The sequence below is a fragment of the Mercenaria mercenaria genome, chromosome 16, assembly GCF_021730395.1.
Source record: "Mercenaria mercenaria strain notata chromosome 16, MADL_Memer_1, whole genome shotgun sequence".
Lineage (NCBI taxonomy): Eukaryota > Metazoa > Mollusca > Bivalvia > Venerida > Veneridae > Mercenaria > Mercenaria mercenaria.
Genome location: NC_069376.1, coordinates 54036552 through 54064132, shown reverse-complemented (window position 1 = coordinate 54064132; position 27581 = coordinate 54036552). Strand labels below are relative to the sequence as shown.

The 27581-nt window shown below is 33.8% G+C and overlaps 1 protein-coding gene across 4 annotated transcripts; it reads right to left on the bottom strand.

The window, feature by feature from the left end:
* Window positions 1-503: 503 nt before the first annotated feature.
* LOC123540586 (T-cell-specific guanine nucleotide triphosphate-binding protein 2-like) lies at window positions 504-27581 on the bottom strand. Of its 4 annotated transcripts, none has more exons than XR_008367884.1 (8): window positions 27472-27581; window positions 15011-15128; window positions 12489-12613; window positions 10967-11110; window positions 6371-6439; window positions 5087-5155; window positions 2821-4670; window positions 504-1930 (listed from the first exon to the last, which is right to left on the bottom strand). XR_008367884.1 is itself a non-coding variant. In XM_053527105.1 (7 exons), the coding sequence occupies exons 3-7, from the start codon at window positions 12598-12600 to the stop codon at window positions 3511-3513; spliced, it is 1554 nt and encodes a 517-aa protein (XP_053383080.1). In that variant the 5' UTR covers window positions 12601-12613; window positions 15011-15128; window positions 19012-19562; the 3' UTR covers window positions 2299-3510. The 4 variants fall into 4 exon arrangements, 1 of the variants encoding a protein (XP_053383080.1); XR_008367883.1 differs by lacking the exon at window positions 27472-27581 and adding an exon at window positions 19012-19562; XR_008367885.1 differs by lacking the exons at window positions 6371-6439; window positions 27472-27581 and adding an exon at window positions 19012-19561.

Genomic DNA, 27581 nt, shown 5'->3' with positions numbered 1-27581 from the left:
CTGACAGAAACCGGTGTGGAAACTGTTTGAATTTGCTTGACATTCTGACGATGTAGCCAACGCATGCGACTAGAACAAAGGAAAACAGCGTAGCTACAAGTCTGATTTTGTTTTTTACCCCATGACCGTAAATTCGCGCGTTGGCTTAATCTAAATTTCTCATTAATTTATATGTATGCGAACTGAAACCATTTTATTTTTGTACTGGGACAGTTTGACACCATCTTTAAGAAACATGGCAAGATCAACTTATTGACGATTTTTTTTCACACAAAATCAGGTAGGTACAGGTAAAAAGGATCACCACCACATCTCGCTATTTCTTAATATGCCTGTTTAACTACGTTATTAGTGCTTGTATCATTTATTTGTGAATATTTTAATATGTTCTTGAAGTCAATGCAATTGTTCTAATGACTTCTGTTATCTCGTTTGAATATTGCAAACGCTATGTTTTGTGCTCTTCTGCAGTCTCGTGGCTCATATTTAGTGGTTATGTTGACATTTCCGATCCGTCCTTCTCAACTGTTTTCTCACGCCGCCATTCTGTTCTTGATCAGCAGAATGTTCCTCTTCTTTAATCCTTTTCCCCGTCCAGACTTTGGTTTTGGAAAACGATATAAAAATTTATTTGTGAAAACCGATGTCAGGAAATGAAAAGACAAAGGCTGATAAGAACTATGATTACTCAGATACATTTGTATAGATTCTTCCGTAAAAATTTTCAACCTCAACTATTCCGTACATATTCGAACTGAACCAAGAGTAAAAATAATTAAGCATTTTTCCTACAGTTATAAGCACATTCAGACAGAAGCCTTTAATGACACAAGTTGTGTTGTAAATTTCAGCAAACCGATAATAATTATCATGTAAAAATGAAGAGATTAATATAATTGTTTATGCGTATTAGACCTTTCTAACGTAAACGTAATTACGAAACGGAATACTGAATTCGTAAAATTTTAGGCTAATTTGTGGTCTAGGGGAGACAATTTCATCCAATAGTAATGCAATAGTATCTCCCTTAGACCATTATTTGCAAATAACATTTACGAATTCAGTATTCCATTTCCGATTTACGTTTACGTTAGAAAGGTCTATTAGTATTCATATTACAAAGAAATACTATGTATGAACGGATAGACGTACCCGAAAACTACATGCTTCCGCTTTTCGCGGGAAATAATAGTAAGTGAATGTTTTATCTAGCTTGGTGAACCTTGATATCCATCTTTCGAATATAGATTAAGTTTTCGTATTATATATCCATACCATTGTTTGTTGTTTGTCCAATTCTTGTATCTAAATTGTTACACACATGATACAGTTGGCAGACTTATTATGCTATTGTTCCTATTGGTTGCATTCCATGTTTCCAAAAGATCTTTTTACAGATTTTGTTAAAATGGTATATCTGAGAAAAATACCAAATATGTAGGTCAGACGTTTATGCCAACAATATGTGAAAATATTTCTTCGTTCATCTGACTATATATTCCTGTTGCAATTGCAAGAGCTTAATAAAATCACTTGCAAATTTCGCGTTCGCGTTTTGAAAGGTATAATCAGCAGTTTTATAACTCAATAATCTTTTTGCACGCAATACACTTAATTGTACATTTTGATAACATCGTCAGTACTGAATATAATGTTATAAACTTAAAATGCAAGAAACATAACTCTTTTATCTGTTTTAGCTTTGTCCTTCCATGTCCTGTAAGCAGATCTTGCTATCTTGGTTAACTTCTTGTGTCAAGGATATTTGGAGATCTTGCATCAGATTATAGTTATTTTATTTAATGGTTTTATCACAGATTATGAATCTTCGGAAGTTACAAGCATATCTTTTGTTGTTTGAATCCCTTTGTTGTTGTATATTTACTTGCAGGATAGATTTAATCTACAAATGTGTCTCAAACCTTCAAACCTGTGAAAAATTCGAAATTATCAAAAAAAGTTCTGCAAAGTGTATGTTACATTGCCATTAATGCAAAGGGTAATGTAAAACCTTTTAACGGAACCATTTTTTAAACTGTCAAAACGTAGCATTTTCAAAGACACTTTTTCTGAAATTGTATATGGTTTGTAAGCGTAAAGTTGTGGTGCTACAATAAAATATTTATTTGAACTAGATGTGGAATACCTAGAATAAAACAAAATAAAAGTTCCTGTTGTGGTCAGAAGCCTGTAATCAATAATTGAATATAAAGTTTGATGGTTTCATTGCCAAACTATAAATGATTCTATATAAGATCGAAAGGAAAAAGTGATAGCAGTGCGAGTGTCTGTAAATGCTTTTTTATTTAAAGTCACTATAAAGGTCCACAATACGATACACGCCAAATGTTGTCAAATACAAATGTCGATAATTTTAATAATCAATGCGCGTAAGTGTAATGAATTAAATCAATTTTAATGTGGATATTCTAATGTCAAGTTATTCAGTCGAAAACTTGAAAACTGACCTTCTCCACAAAGGTCATTTACCTGTTAGTAAGGATTTTCTGTTAACAAAATTAATGGGTGCATGATGTCCCTATATGTGTATCAATAAAACGGCTAATCCTATAATCACATGTGGTCTACCTATAGTTAAATATATATCAATCTCCAATAAGTATGTGAACAACCTTCGTCATATGTAATACAATGTAAACAAACACTGTTGAATTTACTGGTAAAAACAAAAGTGAAAACTTCGTTGTTTCATTAAAACTATTCTGGTAATAGTTTAGCATAAATAACTGAGGATTGACCACGTTTGATCTTAATTGACATCTATTTAATAAAATAAGTACCTGAATCTCTAAAACATACCTTTAAACACTTCAACTATGGCTTTAAAAATGAACCCACTACAGCAAAAAATCACCCTCAGTAATCAGAATGCAATATCGAACCCGTCTGGATCTCTTGACACATCAAATTCTGGCAACATCTCTTTCTCACATCCGTCCAAAAAAAAAAAAATAAAAAAAATAAAACATCAACATTTACCACAAAACAAATACAAATGTTCCAAGAAAGCTAAAGCTCACTTTAAGAATAAACATTAAAGGTCTCAAAGTTCTTGTCAATTATAAAGTTATTTTTGATACAAAGAATAGGATGCACATAAAACATCAGTCAGTCAACTAAAACCTAACATTGTTATTTGAACGGAATTCTGGTTAAAACCAAAATACCTTGAAAATAAAAATACTCAACAAACACTAATTCTACGGGCATTTCGAAGAGATAGGATAGGCAAAGTCGTGCTGGGGTATCTACAGTAGTAAGAAAGGATATTGTTAGGTCGGGTTAATAAAATCTTAAAAGTAGATCCCTCTGAAGCACCGAGAACAAGGCAGACAGTGAAAATTGCAGATTCGGTTTAAACGAGTCTTTTCATTAGCAGGATGTAAAATGGAACACAGCCCACGCCCCCTAGCACCGGTTTAATCAGTATCAAATCTGGACCTTTTTGGTTCTGCAAAAGTTATCTGTCTATAAAACGTTATTTTAAACCTATTCAATAGATGTCTGCCGTGCTGCAACAAAATTAAACACTTTCAAGGCGTCATTTTTACAGGCATTAAGAATTTTCTTTAAAATTCTTCTTGTTACAATGTAAGACAATGTTCCAGCAACAGCAGAGCCTATCACGGGAACAAAAATAGCAGTTTCCTCAACAGCGGACTCAATTGCATACGACGCCATTAAACTAGCGATACCAGATCGTGTAAACATAGCTGGTCTCAGCATTAAACCAGCAGCTTCTCTAAATAAATCTGGTGGTAAGCCGGTACTGACGGCAAATGTGTTTATTTCTTCATCCGTCAATTTGAAATGTTCCCTGTATGAGTTAACAGTGTCGCAAATTAGCACTATATCCATCACGACAGAAATGCCAGGTACGGGAACAGCACCTCCTAATCCTGATAGAAATGCAGTTTTCCAAATCTCTCCTTCAAGACATTTTGCTTTCCTTTCAATCGATTCTTTAGAACTTAAACATAGACCGAGAACATGCGCATGTTTTTGTTCCAAAGGGGCATCGTCAACAAGACGTTTCAAAAGTAATGGGAAATCATAATCTGTCGGATGATAGCTTGAAATCAAAAAACAGGGTGCATTATCAGGAAGAAAGCTTTCACAATAATTTCGGATGGTCGCAAGCTCATTTTGCCTGTTTAAAAACTCTACGCCTTGTTCACGACAAGCACAGTCTATGTCCTGGTCAACTTTTGTTCGGAGAAAATAAAAACGTTTTTGTCTCTTCTTTATTTCTTCGGCCAACCATGAATCGTGTTCCTTAAATCTGTTACAAGAACATATAAGGAAGAAATCATACCGATCTACCTTGATATTGGATAAATACGTTTCCTTTGGAAATCTCGGCGATCCGACTCCCGGAACATCCCAGAATATAATATTTTTATATTTTGGATGTGGGTAATCTTTACATTCGTATGTTGTTTCTGTCGTACCACTCTTGGCATATGATTTATCTTTCGGATCTTTGACGTCACGTAGTACATTAATTAGAAATGATTTTCCGTTTCCGCTAGAGCCTATGACGCATATATTCAAAGACGAAGATTTCCATTCATCAATGCTAGACCGTACACTTTCCTCAACGTTCTCATCTCCATGTTCCTTCAATTTTCGTTTTATTTCCTTAGCACCTAAAGAAAAAGGCTTTAAGGTTTAATACAGGAAATTATCAGTTTTATTATCGTCATGACATATATGATAAGATAATAAAACATATTGCATTAAGGAAAATGATTTAGCCTTTGATTAAGTCACTGACATAGCCTAATTTGCATCTAAGATGTGGCTCTACGTAAAACCCTACGTGGTCAATATATTTTGTATATTAAGCAGTATGTTTGAAGCGGTATTTTGGGTCTTTATCAAATAGAATTGAAAAACCATAATAACATCCGAATTATATCTGAATGGCCCGAGCTATAATTAAAGATCATGAAATATCTCTAATACATACAAAAATACACTTATAGAAAACTTTCCTTTCCTGCTTTCTGTTCAGGTTTAAAACTTTTTTTTTACAAATTGATCAAAACTATGTTTTATATACCTGCTGTTATGTCTTCTACGGCAGGATCTGACCACTCATCGGACGCAATACCAATTTCGTCAGTATATTCTATCAAAGAAAATATCGAGTTTACTATAACACAGAAACTAGACACTGGTTTAAACGCGTGTACTACCATGTCATTTCTACGACAGGGAACGGTAAATAGATAGATAGCATCTGGCAAAAAATAAAAGATGACATTGAATTAATCTGAAGTAACATGGTCAGAGCGGGTACGAATTACCGCCTAAAAGACATTTTCATACAGGATAAAAGAAAATTCTGTCACACAAATCTCAAACACACGCACGCTTGCATGTCCTTACGCACGCATAGATGTACAAATGTCGTGCGCACATAATGTGGATGTTTGTGTTGAGTTTAACGCCGTTTTTCAACAGTATTTCAGTCATGTAACGGCGGGCAGTTAAAGTAGTTCTGCACGTTTGGATCGAATTTTTTTCTACAATGTAAAATTTGATTAAACTCTGATTTTTCAAAACTTCAGAATATACCTAGAAAATTAAGCAATTAAAAAAGATAGGGTCGTGTGCTTGATTTTTTGCTAGACTGATTTGAAAAATAGGGACCTCACGCAATATTTCATAATGGGAGTCTATGGGAAAATCATAATTTTCGTAACATTTTCGCGAACAGAAAATTTTCTACAATGTAGATTTTGATGAAACTTCTCACAGTTGTAAATAAAGGCATGGCCTGTAATTTAATAAAATAAAATGTATAGGTCCGTGTGCTTATTTTTGAGATATTTCACCATGATTAAAGTAAACCGGACATTTCGCGCTAATTTTAAGACATTATTTTGAATTATTTAACATGTGATATGTTTTAATATCATATTTTGACTTTAGAAATATAGCAACAGTGCCATTGTAATAAATTAACTCGCTGGTTGCGATTAATTCATAAAATGATTTTCATTTCCGTACGCCGAATCCAGTCTTTATTCTACGTTTTCCGGAAAAATGACGTTACGCCATCACTTCCGGTTTAACAAACGTGCAGAACTACCTAAACCTAAGCAGTGTTCCTGGATACTGTACCAGTACAAACCTGTTCCACGCAAGTTACTGCCAACTTCCCCACATGAATCAGAGGTGGAGGGCGAATGATTTCAGACACAATGCCGTAAGTAAGCTTTTTATTCGCATGAAATTTTTGTCTTACCAGACCTAGCAAATGATCCCTCATTTTCGATATTTGTACTTCATTCACGCTATGCATTTTTTTACAAATTGAGCAAAACTATGCTTTATATACCTGCTGTTATGTCTTCTACGGCAGGGTCTGACCACTCATCGGACGCAATACCAATTTCGTCAGTATATTCTATCAAAGAAAATATCGAGTTTACTACAACACAGAAACTAGACACTGCTTTAAACGCGTGAACTACCATGTCATTTCTACGACAGGGAACGGTAAATAGATAGATAGCATCTGGCAAAAAATAAAGATGACATTGAATTAATCTGAAGTAACATGGTCAGAGCGGGTATGAATCACCGTCTAAAAGACTTTTTCATACAGGATAAAAGAAAATTCTGTCACACAAATCTCAAACACACGCACGCTTACATGTCCTCACGCACGCATAGATGTACAAATGTCGTTCGCACATAATTTGGATGTTTGTGTTGGGTTTAACGCCGTTTTTCAACAGTATTTAAGTCATGTAACGGCGGGCAGTCAATCTAAGCAGTGTTCCTGGATACTGTACCAGTACAAACCTGCTCCCCGCAAGTTACTGCCAACTTCCCCACATGATTCACATGAATCAGAGGTGGAGGACGAATGATTTCAGACACAATGTCGTAGGTAAGCTTTTCATTCGCATGAAATTTCTGTCTTACCAGACCTAGCAAATAAGCCCTCATTTTTGATATTTTACTTCATTCACGCTATGCATTTTGTATGATTTAACGTTTCTGTTAGACCCATTGCTCCATATAATTACAAGATATTATTGTCATTCCTTCAAGACACCCAATACACAGAGGATATTACATGAGTGTCTTTTTATAATGAATTTATTAAACGAGTTGTTCAAAATTATAATAAAATGCGAGGCTCTGTCGAGAATTTTATCAATTTTATTGAACGAGTTTAATAAAGTCAATGTACAAAAGATAAAAGGTAAGGGTAGATTTCTTGGAAGCACAGAGCACTAAAACACAACCCCAGAGCCACGCATTTGTATAGTAGGCCCACAACAAAAAGAAGCTGTAATGGAAAAATATTTCAGACGGTTGCGTCAAACATCCAACAAGTAAATATTAATTTATGCTAAATATGGATGGGGAGGGGAAGGAAAAGGTAATGGTGCCGGGGGTGGGGGGCGAAAGGAACCCGAAGGGGAAAGTTGGGCATGGGCAAATATACATGGGAATGCCATGTTCTTTAATAACAGTCATATTACAACGTAAACCACAATAGCGCAGACACTCATGTACCAAAGGTAAACACCCAACTACGACCAACTTAATAACATAGACAAACGGACTAGCAACACATAAGAAAACAGAATGGCACCGTTATAAACTCACAAGCATACAAACGCACAAAGACATGTAGTAAAAAACAATCAAATACCATCTTAGGATTCCGGCTGCAAAGACAAGGTGGTGGGGTTACGAAAACTTACTCAAAGTAAAGGGAGAGGGGATGCAAAAAGAAGCGTAAATGCAAGGGAAAGAAGGGGGCAATAGGGGGAGTGAGGAAGGAGGAAATACGCTTACAACAAACAAGAAAACATACGCAACAGACAATGCAAGACAGACAAAACAACCAGTTGAAAATAGGGGCACCGCCTTGGAACAGTTAGTAACCTATATAAATTTATAAAAGAAACAGGAGATTTAAACGCGTTTAGGGTATGCCAACCTCGCACTTACCCTATTTTCAACAAGTTAAACAACCCAATGTACATAATATTCCCGCTGAGAAAGGCTCTAACATTAGTGCAAAAATAACATATAAATTAAGCAAAACATAAGATTAAAGTAAATATTAGGTCTAATTACACCAATGTACTCAACAACTTGTCTGAAGTCAGAGCAACATGAGCCTAACTTTTAAGGGCAAGACTAAGAAAACTGTAAGACAAAAATCAACTTCCTCCGTCCGTTGTATGTAGGATTTAGGAGAAAAGCATCAAGGAGTCCTACACACACTTTATTAGTCATCGCACCATCAAATAGGAAAGCGTAGCAATTAACTGTAGAGGGGTCAGTCACTAAACATGCACTGTGCTTCACGATTTTCGCATCGTATCCTCTTTTGATAAACTTTTTAACCAATTTTACAAATATTTGATTAAAATAATTGCTAAGTTTTATTTTCCGAATTTTATAAACTACGTCTCCATAGTATTCCGGAAACAAATTAACACATGTAACTAAGTCACAAATGTAATATTCTTTTTATGACGTGTTAGTTTTTCCTGTAGAAACATCAAGAATTCTACTTTCTTTTACAATATCTACAAGTCAATTTGACCATCATCTCTTATACTATAAACGACGTCGACGTCAAAGCTTTATTACACTAGTGCATTAACATTTTTTTCCATCGGTCTCCGAGCAAATTAATTCTGCTCATATAAATACGGGATAAAGTATAGGTAGTTACAGAAAACGTTTAATTCATAAGATCTTTTGTACAGAAACATACCGCTGCAAGGCAGTTTTATAAAAAAAGGTACACGGAGAGATGAAGCAATTGAAGGGGTCCCTGCCAAAAGGTACCTATCTCCATTTCGCAACAATGTTGAGAAAACGCATTTTTGTAAAATTTTGGTGAAATGTGATATTTCCCAAAATTATTGCAGCTATAGATTGTATACTATTTAAGCAGTCATATTACAAAGTTTCGTGTATACTGCACTATTTATATAAATTTTATAATAAAAAAATCTTGTTTTTGTCGTTTATGTTTATGCAACAAGGGATCTAACTCAAAAAAAGTTATGCAACAAAGGTTCCAAGTCCGTGGAATAATAGATCTTAATACCTGATGACTTTTGAAACTACTGATATAGTATATTTACATTAGGCTTGTGATCTTTTTATTATCGGAAACAGCTATCAAAGCCCTATACTCTCTGATATTTACTCGTTGTGGAGTTAGACCCAATGTTGCATACATGAAATAGCATTTTTTTCAGTTTTAAGCAGAAGAATACGCTGGTGGGGGAGCTAATCAGATGCGGAATGTTCTTTTTTATGCAACAAATGCCCTAACTCAGTTTTTACCAAAAATGGAGATAAGTACCTTTTTGCACGGACCCCTTCAATTATATAAATGTTTACGAATGTAATTATACGAAAGTGGTGGTCGCCTTGATATAAGATACTGAATTAGAGTGATTGCCCATGATATTTGCATTTGGCTTCTTTCAGAGACATCAGTCAGCTAGCATACTGTAAAACGATGGTACTATACAAGCCGAGTTCCATCCCTTTAACCTCCGTTTGAATGAGCATAATGTGTGTTTATCCAGTATTAAAATTGAAATGCCATGATCGGAATCATATCTATATAACCTTAATCTTAACTAAAGTCTAAAACAAACATGTATTTGAATACCTATAATGCGTACAGATCCTAAACGTAATGACAATAGTCATTTTTAGTATTAGACTGCAACTGCTGAGCTATTATCTTAAAAAAAGCTAAAAGATAAGGTGCAGATATAATATTCTGTCTAGAACGACCAGTCATAAATCGTATGTCCTTCAAGAGTTTTTACGTGGAATGATAATAAAAGTTACTTTCGATTTGAGGTCGCCACTTTCAAAAAATTGTTTATAACTTACAAATATTCGGACAAAACATTTAAAAGCAGATATTCACTAGATACACTTCGGAGAAAATATTCCATGAAAAAAATGCGTAAAGAGAAGAAAAGGTTCAGGTCATACATTTTACAAGCTAATATAATATTTTACAAGCTAATATACACAATTATACTGTCAAAGTTTCATTATATCAATAAAATATAAATATCATATATACACAATCTCGCCAGGCGTAAGTAGGCTTTTGACAACACAGAAAATGACGCAGACGACCTTCAGCTTTTCCCGGAAGTAAAGAACACGAAACTACACTGGCTAAACTTGAAATGGAAAGTCGCATTTACATTAGTCTATAGCCGGGATTCACGTGCAGGGGTCACCCCGTGTAATATGTGTGCGCGTAGACTGTTTTCTACTAATGTGGAATCAGTTTTCAGCACCTTCCTACAATTTGGAAATACCTGAGCTTTTGAACGACAAGAAAGCTTTATATCTACGAAAAGTATTTAATAAGAAAAAAAACACAAATCCTTTAGGGGTCCGTAACGACGTAAGGGTGATGGTAATACCTCGAACTTCGTCAAATCGTTCAGACGGTTCGTTTTGGTGTTGTCTGTCAGAATATGCCTCGAATGTCAAATATTTCCGTATTTTATAGCTTCAGACCTCGTCCTTTCGGAAGCGTTTTTAAAATGAATTTCGTGTTATAAACGTGAAACGACCAACATTTTATTACGTTGCGGCTACGGAAAGGATATATGAATGTAAATAATAGAAGTTTCGTATTCATCTTATAGACACGTACTTTGTGAAATGAAACAAAATGCGTAGAGAAGAAAATGTTCAGGTAATATATATTACAAGCAAATATACACAATTATACCGTCAAAGTTTCATTTGATCAATACAAAATAAATGTGTTAATTAATTATCAGTCTTAGCACAGATTAATGACATAATAGTATTGTTTTGATCTTTTATTCTGCGCATTTATGATATCATAACAATACTAGAAAATAATAGCTGATTTCACACTTTAATATGCCGAGTACCTTACCATTACAAACGGATGCCTTTTGTTGACGCAAAACAAGTATCGAAAAATTATCAAATTCCGGTATGGATTCTTCGTCAATTTCAAAGCCGTCTTCTGTTTCAAAAGTAATAGTCTCTCTTTCTGGTATGCCAAACTTTTGCTTACCTATATGACAGAATCAATATCAGAAACGATCATATATATAAATAAGAGGGTCAATGTGACCCAGTATCGCTAACCTTTTAACTTGGCCTTGGAATCGTCAAGATAAACATTCTGATCAAGTTTCATGAAGAAAGGGTCAAAAGTGTGGCCTCTTCAATGTTAATAAGTTTCTACTTTTGATCTGAGTGATAACCTTGTCTTTGACCCGACATGACCTAGTTTCAAATCTGGCCTAGGAATCGTCAAGCTAAACATTCTGATGAAGTTTCAAAGAGCTAGGGTCATAAATGTGGCCTCAAGTGTGTTAACAAAATTTTCTTTTATTTGACCCGGTGACCTAGGTTTTGACCTCATATGATCAAATTTCTAATTTTGCCTAGAGATCATCAAGATAATCATTCTGTGCATGTTTGTATCAAATCAAAGCATTAATGAAACCTCTATATAGCTGAAAGGGCCAAACTAGAAAATGTTGCTCCTTTGTGGGGCAGTAACTCTAGAACTCATGAACGAATCTGAGGGTTACGAAAGGAACGAGTTCTTATAGTGACTTAATGAAGTAAAATGTCATTTCCATTTTGCTTACAAGATAAGAATTAACAAAAGTTGACTCTTTTAGGGGCCGGAACATATGATTGGATCTGACGGATTCATCATGGAATCTAAGATCTATTGTTGTTTAAGATATTTTGTAAGTTTGTACTATATCAAACCATAAATGAAGTTTTTATATGGCTGCAAAAGCAAAAATTGCTAATTGTGGCCCTTCAAGAGGCCATAACTCTGGCACCGATGATTGGATCTGGCCAGATTTTGAAAGGAGTGAGTGGGTTGGGTTGTACGACGAATCGACACAGAAAGGTCATATAGGATCCCAGATATAATGCAAAGACAAGTTGTGATCAAAACTGATTAAAATCAATTGCAAAATGTGGTCTCTATCGTGTTCACAAACCAAAATAGCAAATTTTGCCCTTTAAGGGACGATACCTTGAAAATATAATGGGATCTGGTCAGTTTTCGAAAGGAACCGAGATATTATGTCAATACAAATTGTGTGCAAGTTTGATTAAAATTGATTGCACGTCTCTATCGTGTTAACAAGAAACAAACTGTGAACGGACGAAGGGCGAACACAAAAGCTCACATTGTCACTACGTGACAGATGAGCTAAAAAGTAATAATACTATTTGCTTAGACAATAATAATATACGCATCTTGAATATATATTATTTTGCCTGTCGAGAGCCTCGAAAGTAAATGATACATAATCTGTAATTTTATAGCCAGTAAAGGGGTATATTTGATACATGTGCAATAAGAAATCCTGTGGTAATGACAAATAAATACAATGATAGTCATGATAAAAGGTAATTACATTTTAGTGAGAATTCCTTGTAGTTATGTTGATACTTTACGATTGTCTTTTTTGAACCTGTCGAATCTGTCAGTTTAAAAACCTTTCCTTTATCAGGATAACGTTCAGCCATTACTCTGTTGTACCTTTCAAGTAACATAAATGAAAGAAGAGATATATTATTAAGTAAAAATTGGTAAATAACATAAATAACATCAGTTTTGGTCACCGAGTTCGAATCCCTAACTCCTAACCGATGTGGGTTCAAGCCTCACACATCCAACTGGCTTAAGGAAGGTCGGTAGTTCCACTGAAGTGCAAATTGTGATGATATAACGCACAAAGGGGCACCTGGGGTCTTCAGCAATCACCAAAGCTGGAAAGTCGTCAAATGAGTTCTAATCGTGTTGGGTCGGCGTTAACTTGTCGTTGTTGCACATTTTCCATTCAATACCTACATTTGTTTTTGTATACAATACCTAGCATTTATTTTGATAAATTCGTTGTCTACAATATACACCAAATTGCAACTTTAGAATTAAGCAAGTTCTATCAAGGAGATATCATAAAAAAGAAACTCTGTGTTAATGTTTATTATTATAGAAGAAGTGCAGGATATTGTTTACATTGACAAATAGTCTTTTCTTCTCCGTGCAAATTGTTTTATTAGAATTAGTCACCATTACTATAATCTTTTTTAAATTATATTTTGAAATACCTTGTCCGCTCTACACACTGCTTTTCAACATAACAACGCGAATTCGAATGAAAGATTTATGCGATATTTTTTAAGTAATGATACTCATATATTTCATCAACCTTTGTATACAGATATCAAATGACTGTAATTTCCGTAATAAACAGTTTTGAATATGATAACAATACATATGCGGTTTAGTATACTATACCTTTAATAACCTTGAATACGTTTAAAATATTCACCGCACGGAACCAATTCGCTATTTCACATAATTAGAAAGAACATTTAATAAAGTTAAGAAGACAAAATAATTTGCTGATAAAAGGACATTAAATTATTAATGTAATTTATAATAAGATGTATGAAATAAGGTATTGCCTCAACCCGAAATCGACCCTACATCAACTCATCACATAAGATTTGAAAAGAATTGTCCGATGACAGCAACGATTCCATACCATTTTAAAGGAGGATTTTACAATAGAAACAACACTGCCCATATTTGTACTGATGTGCAAGACGTTACGGTTGGGACAAGTTATGTGGACGCTTATTAGTCAGAAGGAAAAGGCGATTTCTCCCAAAACATCCGAAGTCAAGCGCTCTAAGCACATGCCGGAAGGTCACATTTTGCAATTTAATAGTAAATACACTCAACAAAATTCCTAATTGGTCAGTTTATATTGTATTACTATTCTGTTAATAATGCAAGTATTCACACGAAATTTCACATACCGACATTTGAATAGGTTCTGCAGCTAACTATTAATTTATTTTTGGCGACTCACAGCCAAAGAGGCCGCATTAGGCGTTTTGACTAACATTACATATTTTGCACGTGCAGGGCATGTGCACCAACATGCACGTGTTCGTTTACACTTTTGGCATTACTGACGAAAGTCCTACTAGAAAAACATATCGTGGTGAAACTGACACAAAAGCAACGCGCCCGAGCTGTCGGAATGTTGCTAGCCGGGACATATTTACGACACGTGTGTAATTATTTTTGCAATTTCAAAGGAATTTTGATATAATTTGTTTGTGGCTGTTACTTTGATGGTTATTTCCATTTTTAACTTTATTTCCGTTTACAAGAACCTTCAATCGTTGGTTATCTACCATCCGCGCTCTTTTGACAAAATCTAACCCAAGGACAATTCATTGAAATGACCGACTTTGAGTTTTGTTGTAAAATTCCGACAGCCCGGGCGCGTTGCTCTTGTGTCAATTTCACACTACTATGTGTTGTTCTAGTAGGGCTTTTGTCAGTAATGCCAAAAATGTTCACTAACAAGTGCATATTGGTGCGCATGCCCTGCACGTGCAAAATATGCAATATTGGTCAAAACGCCTAATGCGGTTACGCTGGCCGTGAGTCGCCATAAATAAATCAATAATTAACTGCAGTACCTACTGAAATGTCGGTATGTAAAATTTCTTGTAAATACATGTATTATTAACAAAATAGTAATACAATATAAACTGACCAATTAGGAATTTTGTTAAGTGTATTTCATTCGGTATACCGCATGCTACCGTAAAGAGATCGATCCCGATTTTCGTCTTTCCGCGACGAAAATCGGTAAGATCTATTCCCTATAAAAATGTCCGATTTATTAATGTTGTTTCGACAATGTATTCCCAGCCGTGCAATATCTGCATACACTAATATGAATTAAGACACTGCCTAGCCTGGGGATTTATCTTTTATATATCCACTTACAAAGAAATATGTAACACTCAAAAGAAAAAGAAAACTTCGCTCTAAACAGTGAAGTTTACATTTAGTGTCATCATACCTCTTACAGCTAATATCGTACTTCGCAAAAATTGAATCGCTTACCTGTGATACCTGATGTACTTCTTTTGACGTAAATACTAGTGTTAACCTGCCGCTGCAAAGAGTCGCCTTGGACCTCTTGTGTCGCTTTAATTCGTCTTTACTTCTCCCTCATTTTGACCTATCAAGAAGATTGATTTCGTACAGTCATAAGCACAATTTTAAGATACCAAAGACTAATAAAACCCGCCCTTTAGCTCAGTAGGGAGAGCGTTGGTCTACAGATCACGGGGTCGCGAGTTCGATCCCCAGGCGGGGCGTATGTTCTCCGCGGCGATTTGATAAAGACATTGTGTCCGAAATCATTCGTCCTCCACCTCCGACAATTCATGTGGTGAAGTTGGCAGTTACTTGCGGTGAACAGGTTTGTACTGGTACAGAATCCAGGAACTGCCTGCCGTTACATGACTGAACGGTTAAACCAAAAACAAACAAACAAACAAGGACTAATAAATGTTTTAAAGAGGTCTGGAAATATGATCTGTTTCTAGAACAAAATGCATTTCGATTAAGGAGGTAGTATACCTTTAACACTTGTATGTGCGTATGCCCAACCAGAAGCTTAAGTGACGATTTACGACAAGGTTTACGACAAGTTAATTATGTTTGTAAGTTTATTAAAAAAAATCATTAAACTGTCACTAATATTTTGCGTTTTTATACAGTTATATCGAAATGCTATGCGGAATGTAAGAAAATGGATGATGGTAACTGATGTAATTGGAATATAGTTGAGTGAAAGGTTAATTTATTACGGTTATTTTTTAATAAACAAGCTTTCTGTTTATTTTCTGTTTCCATTGATAATTTGGTTCTTACACACTAAGCCTAAGATCTATTATTGTTCAAATTTCTGTAGAAAAGGTGATTTCTTGAATTATATTAATATTACTATGAAAACGAATCCCGTAACCTATATATCTAAACGTAAAATTCAAAGGCGTTGACATTGGTTTATGTTAGGAAATTAGCTTCAGCTTTATATTTCAACACTATCCACGAGAATACTAACTGCAAGCGCTATGATTTTTCCATACAATAGTCAGACGAGGGGTATTGCTGTAAGTATTTTAAGTACTGAAATTTCTATAGATAAATGCAGATAATTAGAACATATCGTACTTTAAAAATCAAATGTTTTGAAGCTACATTAAACGAAAGAGATCATTTTATTTAATATTTTCTAAAACAAAATCCAATAAAAAACAAGATATAAGATACTTTAAACAGCTCTGTTGCCACGGTTACTTTTAACTCAAGATGAATAGCGTACCATTTAAAGTGTTCGGTATTCTGTTAATAATAGTATCCTAATATTCCATGTTGGTCATTAACAGAATGGCAAAGAAGCTGTCGAAAAACGCGTTATCATACACAGCTGTTAAAAAATGAGAGAAAATACGTTACTATGGAAACATGAACCCAGCTACGCATACATTTCAAAGCGACTATCGAACACATCGTGTTGTGAGATTTTAAAATATCAAACGTTTCCGAACTTCACCTTTACGTTTCATATTTAAGTTCTTATAATGCATTTTTCATCTGTTGAAAATTGTATTTTTCTAAATGATAAAAACATTCTTCTGCTATTTCTAGTAAGAGTTTTCCGGTTTATAGAAAACGGAATTCCGTTCAGCGAGCACCTTGCAAACATCACGTGACAACGAGATAAAAAAACACCAAACATGATCATCAATAAAGCACACACGAGAAGTGTTAAATATCCGCATTTTCCATATCTTTTAATATAAAATACCTTTTAAGGATCATGTACTTCAAACCTGGATAAAATTTGAGATAAACGAACTTGAGATGGTAGCCGCTAAAACATTAACTTGCAGAAAATACAAGAAATCGCTACGGTACAATTAATTCGAATTCATGCTGATAACAAGGTATACTACCTCCTTAATGACAAAGTTACTTATAATTGATCAAATGTTTGTGAATTATGATTAATTACACCGGGTCTCGTATTTCGCCATAGATTTTATTATTTGCATGTTATTATTACACACTTATAGATTGCGTTATTCAATCTTCATACAAAGTCAACAATACGTATGGTGAAGGTATTATAAAAGATATCAAGTTTTGCGTCGGTACATAAATTTATACAAAGTGTTTAATTGCCATGTGACAATCGTAAAATACCACCATATACCTGGACTCTTATCACGTGGTTTATTCAAGGTTAGATAAATAGAATGCGGCTAATACCGGTTGGGAAATAAAGTGTGGAAGGAAGGTGGTGGGGCGGGGGGCGGCGACGGAGAATGAGCGGGTTGAGGCGTCAGCTGTTTTTGCACGTTTCATTACATCTCATGAGCAAATCTCCATATATGGCGGTAGTCGTAATGCGGTTTTATTTTTTTTTTCGATTGATCCAAGAGCGTTGCGATTATTTGTACTTCCTTCTACAAATCATTTTTGTTATTCATTAGAATATCTTGCAAGAAATCATACTAGGTCATTTTCGCAGTATCCACATTTGATAGATATTTGAGAAAAAGAAATAAAATAAGTGAACATGCCGATACCTACAACACATGTATAACATGTAATTCATCAAACCGCTCATTTATACCTAACCTGCAAGGTTATTATCTGTATATTATGAAGTCGTCAGCAGTTTTCGATCCGATTTCCAAACGATATGGTCACATGGTTAAGTGTATCCTAAAGTCAATGCTGAATGTTATCAGCAACAGGGGCACTATTTTAGGAATTTCGGAGTATTTCAATACTGTCTATTTAGGCCTTCTCTGGACATACGCCAAAGCCACTAGCAATGCCATATAACATGTACAGAATTCAGCAACATGGATAACTTTATAAAAGCTAGAAAGAGAAAGTGGATGGCTAAACTCTTGTTACGAGAGGGCAGGGATGAAGCTCAGTGATATGCCAATGAAAAAAGGCCTTTGAACTTTCATAGTTCCACCTCGTTAGCTTAGTGGCAGAGTGTTTGCTTCGAGTGCACATGGTCGTGGGTTCAATCCCTGGCTCCATCATATCAAGACTTAAGAAAGGTACCAGAAAATCCATTGCTTTCCGCTCAGCATTAGAAACAAAAAACGATCAGGCTTCCCCTCTGTCATATACTTACGGCGATGGATATCATCAGGAATAATGAATCGAGAGTGATTTGTATAAGCAATTAGGATCATTCTGCTTTAAAATGAATGAAAACATGTATCCCTTCTCTGAAATATTTCCAGTGTTTCAAATATACAAGCTTGTAAATACTCAAGTGGATGGCTCAATTATCCAAGGTTTCCCTAACTGTTAAGCTCATTTCTGCAATTAGGGAGGAGCGACTGATGAAATATCCTACTTGCGATAGATTGTTCCTGTGCGTGTCATTGAACTCTTTTTGTTCATATAAGATGTTCGCGGCCTTACCGGGCAATATGACTTTGATAAGTCAGTTTAGGATTGGTCAGTTTTCATAAAAGAACTGACATTTTGTTTTAGGCTGCTGGCCTGCTTTTTGTCATGAAAGGAAAAAAGCTCAAAGCTAGGAATAGATGTTCGGCGTTTTAGAAAGTTTTTATAATAAAATCCTATCATAATACTAGTACGAGGCAAATCAGCATAACCACGTGGTGCAATACAACCTCAATATTAATCTGAAAAACAGCACACAAAAGTATTCCGGAACAAATTTAACAACACTTGAAAATGAAACAACTACAAAAATAGACATTTTACACCAATTTCCATCGGCACAGAGTTCATTTTTCACAGAGTATATCATGCAGTCCCCGCCGATGTTCTTCCCAGATTTAATTTTGTGCTTTTGCTACATACGAATGCTGCGAAATTTTATGCTATTAATAAAAGTCAGTTTTATACTCCTTAGTCCGTAAATTAAATGCTGTCTTAATAACTGTTTTCTCAAGAAAACATGAATACATGTAAATCGTAATTAATGATTCAGTGAATAAACCATCAAACAACAATAAAAGAAAACAACGCAAAAGATATTAAGTAAATACCTGATTTTATGTTTTCAAATTTTGATCCCAGCTACTAGCTCTGTCTACAGCAATGTGTCTCACGTTTTTCCATAGTAATATAACATTAGCTGTTCAATATATGCAATTCCATGAAGTTAATTGTAACTGAAAATCGATTTTTCTATAATAAGGAACAACAAACGGCGTAGAGGTAATAATGTTTTGCGCATAGAAAAATCATAATTAAACAGGATGTACAGACAGAAAAGATTTGGATATCCACTCATTCATATGAAAGCGAGGTACGCAACGGGGAAAGAAGCGTACTTTCGATTTCTCTTGAGATGATAAATTACTAAAGGTTTTAGAGTTAGAATACATCATTTTAGTTTTGGTTTAAAATGACTAGAAATCCTCTATTTAATATGTGCCTTGTAATATTCAATGTTAATTAAGACTTAGTAATAAATGGTTTATCTTTTCAGCGCGCACCTGTTCCGTGCCCCGCTTACTAAAGAATATAGATCAAAATCCATGTTATTCAGCTACACCGAAAAACGGTTCGTTGATTTTTCGCGGAATTCTAAATTTAGATTATGAAACTAAATTCATGTTTTTGCAGATATTCTGAAACCAGATACCGAGTTTAAGTAGGATAGAGTTTAACTGCGGTAGCCAATTAGCCTATCCAGTGTTCTTTGGGTTGAACTAGTACAAACTTAATCTCCGCACAGAACTGATTACACACGGGCATTACTCAGATATAGGTAATAATGCAGCCTTAAAAGTTGCCACACTCTGGAATCTAACTTGCGGCCGTCGCGATACTGTGACACATTGCAGTAATTCTCCTAGTGTTGATTTTACGAATCTGCGGGACTCCGCACATATTTATACTAACAAATTTGGGTTTTGCAATTTTCGATTGTTTTCATTTGGATTGAAAGATTTTACCTATGACAGGACCATAGGAAACATCATTATGAAAATCAGCTAAAATTGACTCGCTGCCAAAAAATTGCTAAGATAATTACGATAATCGGTCGAATTATTAGGAATGTTGGGACCGCCAGCACCCATCCCCTCCCCCCTGTACCTACGGCCCTGCATGACCCTTTTCTATATATTAAGAAAGTATGCGTGATATATGAAAAACGCATCGCAACTCTTAAAAACGCTACCTTCGTCGTTAATAGTTTCTGAAATAACGGAGTCCTTGAACACCTTACATAACCATTGAGCCATTGAGGCAGTATATCTCCTGTAACTGTTTATTTATTATTCTTTATTTTGATGCCTTTTTGGAAGTATTAAGTGGTTGTTTAAAGCAGGTGACTGCTTCAGACAAGTTGAAATAAGAATGTGAAGTCAGTTTGGGAAGTTAGGTGATTGGCTGTTTAAGAAAAGTGGCTGCTTAAAAGGTGGCCATTTAGACCAGTTCAACTGTAGTCACTTTCAAAATAAATGTTGAGTATCTGTACTTACTTAATGGTAAGTGTTCTGAAGAGGGTTAAAGGTTATAACACACTAAATAGATTTTGTTCTTTATTCTATATCAAATTGACCTATTTCCAATGGCCGCAACACACATCAGAACCCATTTTAAATGTCTGTAACCTACATTTTTTTTTGAAGAATATTGTCAGTGCTAAATCAAAATCAAAAGAAAAGTGGGGGTCATGCTTGATGCAAGAAAAATATTTTCAGTCAAACACACAAACTGCAAATCAGCTAAAAAATGAGACCCCAAATTATACTGGTGGTGTATTATCTAAGTTTCCATGAAAAAAATTGTCATGTTTTTATTTCATTATGAAAATGCTATCTACATGTCAAACATAGATCTGTCATGTGATTTTAGCAAAATAAATGCAAAGAAAATAAGGAAAATGGCTCTTCAGAGCAAAATATCTGAGGACTATTTGAATCTGCTATTATGCGACTACCATTTGTTTTCGCGCCATTTTCTATTTAGTGTCTGTATGCCTAGAGGTAGGCTAGCCACTAGACTGATAGTAAAGAATTTGTCACAAAAGTTCAGATTTTTGTGATTTTTTTTTGTTTTCCATAATAGTGACAAAATTAGTGCCAGTCTATTTTAAAGAATCTGATATTGTCTCAGAGAAGTGATGGTAATGTTGGACCTAGGATAATATAGACTGGCTATATTCACATCTTTAAAAAAAATAAAGAAAAATATCATAGTCAGGAGCTAGTCAATGTCAGATGTTGCAGGAAATTTTGAGAGAGGACCATATGCATGACCTTAAGATGTTAATAAAATGGTTACTTTATTCATTCCGAATTACTTTATTCATTTATTAACTCAAATGCTGCCTCCAGAAATACTGCATAAGCATAACCATGATAACTATGGTTATTATTACATTTTAAACACCAGCACCCCACAACTGCAAATCAAAGTTTGTGTTTTTGTTTTAAATTTAAGTCATGATCTAAAATTAAAATTGCTGTTATATGTCTGCTTAAAGATATATATAAAATAGTACTCTTAATGACTGCCATGTGAATTAAATTATTGTATCACACCTAATGTCTGATAATCATACTTTTTTTCAGTCTAAATGTCTGATGATTTAGATTTACCCAGACATCTCTGTTACAGCTGTAAGTTGAACTTGCAAATGAATTAAGGTTGCTAATATACAGGCATTCTGGCAATATATTTTTGATAATACGGAATTTAAGTAGTTTGTTAAACACATTTTGAGCAGTCAAGGGCCTTTTACATATAAATCATTGTTATTTTATAAATCATAAATAGTGAAGCTATGAAATCTTACACTCACAAAGATCATGACATGCAAAATAATGGGGACAGAAATTAGTTGAAAAGGAGAAATCAGATACAGGATTTCTACAGCTAGAAATTAGTTAGTTGCTGGATAGTAGTTTAAAATTGTTTAAATTTAACTATAAAACATAGAGAAATCTTTAACATTGTTTAATCACAGCTGCTGCTTCCTGGACATGTCACAGGCTAGTCCGCTGGCAAAGTATTTAACTAGTTCCTGCTTGGATTTGAAGTTTTCCACAAACATTACAGTAACTGTTGATATAAATTGCATGTACTGCATGCAAATGATTTAGTGAAAGGAATATTAAGTTGGACATTTTAGTTATTTTTCTGTCCAAACTCATTTATGCATTACATCTAGGTATATTACACCAAAAGAATTTTATTTTGCATATGTGTAAGAGAATGTAATGAATGGTGGAGTAAGTAAAATGCTGTCAGGTGCCACATTTACACAAACAGTCTACTTCCTTATACTTTACCTACTGAATAGACATTGGTTTAGTCTGATCTATACTGTCTCAAAATAATGCAACAGATTTGAGAGTATGATAAATATATATTTTAAAATGGCACATATTTCCAGTTTCACTGTGAGTCGTCTGTTGTTCACTGGAAAAAAAGAAATAAGAAAGCAGACAATAAAAATTCATACACTTGGACTAGGAATTTTTTTTATTTATTTTTTGTACAGTTCTATCTTTTATCTTTTCATTTTGTACCTTCGAATGATATAGTTCAAAAATGCCAAATTCTTATTTTTTTGTCCAAAAAAAAGTTTGATATTGTGTACATAATTTGATAGATACATAATAATTCTGGTAAAAATTTATGGTCACATATTATTAAATCAGCCGCATTTTAGCAGAAATATTAAAGCTATATTACATTTGATATTTAATGTTTTCACAATTCATGATTTTATATACCTCCATGTGGTTTTATTCTGTCTAAAATCATAACATGGAATATTACTCTTGTGATATTTATCACAGGCAATGAAATGGATTTAAATATATTCTATTAACTCCAACAATTACTTTGGCTGATTCTATGTTTCGGTTTTTATTCTTTTAACAATCTTTATCTAAATATTCTGGCTGTAATACTTATTACTGGCAGACAGAGAAATTTTGTATTTACAACCAGGTTCTAAATTACAAATAATATAAAAGAGAACAATTTGATTAATTGTATACACTAAGGGATGATTAGACCACCATTTAATAATAAAACAATCACACAAGTCTGTATTCCCAATGTTTTGCAGTATGGTGTAAAATTACCTCCCTTTAATTGATATGCACTTGATATCATTGTGAAGTCATTTATAAATGGTTTTCTGGAAATTAATAAGTTGAAAATTGATTCTGTCATTGTAAATAGACAAATATTGCAAAATTTAACCTTAAGTAACTTCATTTGAGAAATCTAAATAATTCAAATACTAAATGTCATAATCACTGAAAACATGCAGTTTTACTGCATTTGGGAATTGAAGTTCCAATTTTCATGTAACAGACTGACATTGAGACACTTAAATTGTTTTTAATGTAGCTGAGGTTTTGGGTAATGTTAAAAATATATTTTGTTGGAAATACTAATTAAAATTTTTATTGTTGGAATAAGATTTCAATCTTATAAGCTGGTTTCATAGTATTTAGATATGTCTGTAATTTACATATTGAGGCAAAGTACATTTTTTTCTTTGTAGACTATACATTTGCATTCTTAACAAAATTCCAAAATAGCTTTTTATTGTAGTATGGAACAATCTTTATCAGTTTTTGGTATAAATATATAGCCTCAATTTGTTATGCTCAAACCCCTTGTAACACTTAGGGGGTCAAGTCTCATGTAAGATCTAAAGTGTTCATGCAGGACAAATTTAATATGAATATTTCTAGGCATTCTTATTTTTATTTAGCATAAACTCTGCCTGAAAATGAGACAGAGCTTCACATGTAAATCCCAGGCACCTATCTTAAGGGTCACGGCTACACTTTCAGACCATGCACATTTAATCAATTGTACCAAGAGCTATAAAAAATAATTTTATATATACTTCTTTGATTGTATCTAATGACATTTTTCACTTTTAATATATTCTGTTCAAAAACCTTATTAATTTAGAGAAGTAATTCTGGTTTAAATTGCTAGACTAAAGTATATCTTCTAAAGTGAGTGATTATTAAAAATGACAATTAATATTCAAACAGGAACTAAAATGTACAAAATTAGAAAAAAATAGAGCCAAATTTCTATGTACAAATTGTAAAATGCATGTTTTATTTATTTTTACATCTTTTTTGTGATTATCGCCTCTGTCTAAAACTTGGTTTTTAAAGTTGTATATTTCTATTAATTTCAATAAAAGTCTTTTTAAAACAGTCTTTATCAACATTTCATGATCAACAAAAGGGAGATAATTATATGAGCCGCACCATGATAAAACTAACATAGTGCGTTTACATCCAGCATGGATCGAGACCAGACTGCGCGGATGCTGCTCGCTTTCTAAGCCTACTGCAATTAGAGAAACTGTTAGCGAACGGTAAACCCACTATGTTGGTTTTCTCATGACGCGGCTCATATAATTATCTCCCTTTTGTTTTATAAACTGCTGCTTTACATTTAATTTTAAAAGCAAATCTGTGTCATTCTTGAAATAATTGTTTCTATATTCCTAAATAATATTTGAGAAGTACAAGTGGTCAGTGATAAGAGTTTCCACACGACACAAATCAAATTGACTATCTTAAAGATAATAGCAAAAAAAAAATATACCCCGAGGTGGGGCCTCAAAAATCAAAGGGAGTTAATCCAGTCAGTACTTCATTTGAGGTGACATTTTGTCTGCTGTAAACATTAAAAATGGAAGAATAACAAAAAGTTCTTGGATATTATCCTGGATATAACTTACAGAATTATATCTGAATGTGGATGTATTACAAATAACTAGGTAATATTGGGTTACGAAGTGGATAAACTATGGAAAATAACAAAAGAGAAGGTAGCGAAAACGTGTGACAAAACATGAAAAATTACTGGCACTTTACATGGTGTTGACTTGTTGTTTTGTAATTTGAACTAGAACAACAATCAACTAAATGTGCTGTCGTCAGTAAAGTCTAGAAAAACAAGTGTCAGTGACATTACTAGTTAACAGAAAGAGGGACTGCATACAAATTATATGCAAGAAATACAGGAATATGGACAACATGAAAAGCTACACAAAAGGTAACACAATTTTTGGTATTGAAGCATTTTTTCAATGTTATAAGAGGAAGTGTAAAAACTGGTGTATATGGGATATGATGTCCTTGTTAAATTTTTAACGATTCCTTAAAAGTTTTAACGATTCGTTAAATGATTTAACACTTCGTTAGCTGACGAAAATTTTAACGGCACTTTCAACAACTGAAAATTTAACAATTCGTTAGCTAACGTAATAATCAAAATTAAACGACCGTTAACGTAACGATTCGTTAAATTTAACGAAAGTTTTAAACAACTGGGCCAATATCTCTATGAAACTTAGACAAAATATTAATCTTGATCATTTTTAGAAAAAAAAATGAATCCGGGTAAGGTGGGGTCAAAAAGTAGGTCAAGTTCAAATCTGGGCCATGTGTGTTAAATATTAGGGCGTCAGGTCAATTGAAAGGAAAAGCTAGTTAACAGTCTAGAGACCACATTAATGACCATATCTTATGAAACTAGGTCAAAATGCTAATCTCTATAACATTCAGGACAACTTTAAATCTGGGTCAGGTGAGATCAAAAATTAGGTCACAAAGGTCAAATAAAAGGAAAAGCTTATTTACCCATAAGAGGCCACATTAATGACTGTATTTTGATGAAACTTAATAAAAATGTCAACCTTGATGAGTTTTCGGTCAAGTTTGAATATGGGTTCGCTGGGGTCAAAAACTACGTCAATAGGTCAGATCAAAAGAAAAGTTTGTTAACACTCTAGAAGCAACATTTATGGCATGATCTCTATGAAACTTGGTCATAATGTTAAAATTAATGATCTTTAAGCCAAGATCGATTTTAAGTCATGTGAGGTCAACAACTAGATTACCAGTTCAAATAAAAGGAAAAGCTAGTTAACACTGTAGAGGCCACAGTTATGACCGTATCTTAATAAAACCTTGATATTGGGTCATCTGGGGTCAAAAACTAAATCACCAGGTCAAATCAAAGGAAAAGCTAGTTAACACTCTAGAAGCCACATTTATGATTTTATCTTAATGAAACTTTATCAGAATGTTAAGCTTGATGTTTTTTAGGTCGAGTTCAAATCTGGGTCAGGTTTGGTCAAAACCTAGGTCACCAAGGTCAAATCGAAGGAAAAGGTTTTTAACACTCTTAAGGCCTGATTTATGATTGTATCTTTATAACACTTAATCAGAAAATTAATCTTTATGATCTTTAGATCAAGTTTGAATCTGGGTCAGGTGGAATGTGCTCTACTGACCTACTTTCCTGTTTATAAGATTAAGCCTTCAAATTTGGATCACATGCACATTTTTGCAGATTGATTGTGAAACTAAAGTTCATAGACCTTGATGTCACCTACTGAACTATTTTCTTGTGTGTTTGTGTGTGTGTTTTTTAAAGATAAACCTTGAAATACGGATGGCATATACAGTTGGTGCAAAACAATTTTAAACTGACTTTTAGTGAATATCATTGTGACTTACTGACCTACATTCTTGTTTTTAAGGTTAAAGCGTTGAAATGTGGATGACATAATGTTTTGCAGACCGATCATAAAACTTAATTTTGAACAGTGACCAAGAATGTGACTTATTTTCTTGTTCTTTAAGATTCAGCCATGGAATTTGTATGACATGTTACGTTTTGCAGACTGTTCATAAAACTGAATTTCAGTGACCACGAATATGACCAACTGACCTACTTTCTTTTTTTATAAGATATAGTCTTGAAATTTTCATGATATGTACATTTTTGCGTACCGATCTTAAAACTGACTTTCAGTGACCATTGATATGACATTCTGACCTACTTTCGTAATATTTAAGCATCTAAGCATCAATTTGACATTTGAATTATGTAGCTCATATTACTCAGGTGAGCGATCCAGGATCAACATGATATAACCTAACAGATAACACGAAGGTGCGCTTTTTGCTTACTACACTTTTTACAATTAAAAAAAATAGTAATAACAATTGTCTTACGATAAATGACATTTTCATAACTCGCTTTTATAAACTATTAATTGTTTAATAAATTGTGTGGGCATAATGTGATACGAACACGTGTTATTCTTTTCTTTCAAACGCCTCTCAAGTTGGATGAGAATGTTGTTTATATTTGGTATTATTATTGCTTACAAGCGGAAATTCAACAATTTTTAAAAAGATTCACTAACTTACGCGTTGTTAAAATTATAGTATTTAATAGAATGTCTTTTGAAAAAAATAAAACAAAATATAAATGTTAAACATAAATGTTGATGGCATTGCACAATTTCTTGGGTGTGGCCGTGTAGTGACCATCCCGATGAACAATATGGACAAAATATTGATTAAACATGAATACAAGTACAATATCCGTTAAACAAAAACAAATAATATTAAACTGAATTAAAATTGCACATAAACAACTGCATTCAAAATGAAAACACAGTAAAATTTTAACTGTCTTACCTTTTGGCATTCATTTTTATATTTCGTCCGAGCATTTACAAAGTGCAAACAAAAAATGTCTTATTCAATTCTGTGTCCAATAAATTATATCATCTAAAGTATTTAACAAA

Bases quoted from the DNA above. Each gene is read 5' to 3' on its own strand.
- LOC123540586 (XM_053527105.1), bottom strand. From the start codon at position 12,600: ATGGCTGAACGTTATCCTGATAAAGGAAAGGTTTTTAAACTGACAGAT. The intron at 6,440-10,966 runs GTAAGGTACTCG...TTTCTTTGATAG, and splicing joins AAAGGCATCCGTTTGTAATG to AATATACTGACGAAATTGGT. The intron at 5,156-6,370 runs GTATATAAAGCA...TTTCTTTGATAG, and splicing joins CGTAGAAGACATAACAGCAG to AATATACTGACGAAATTGGT.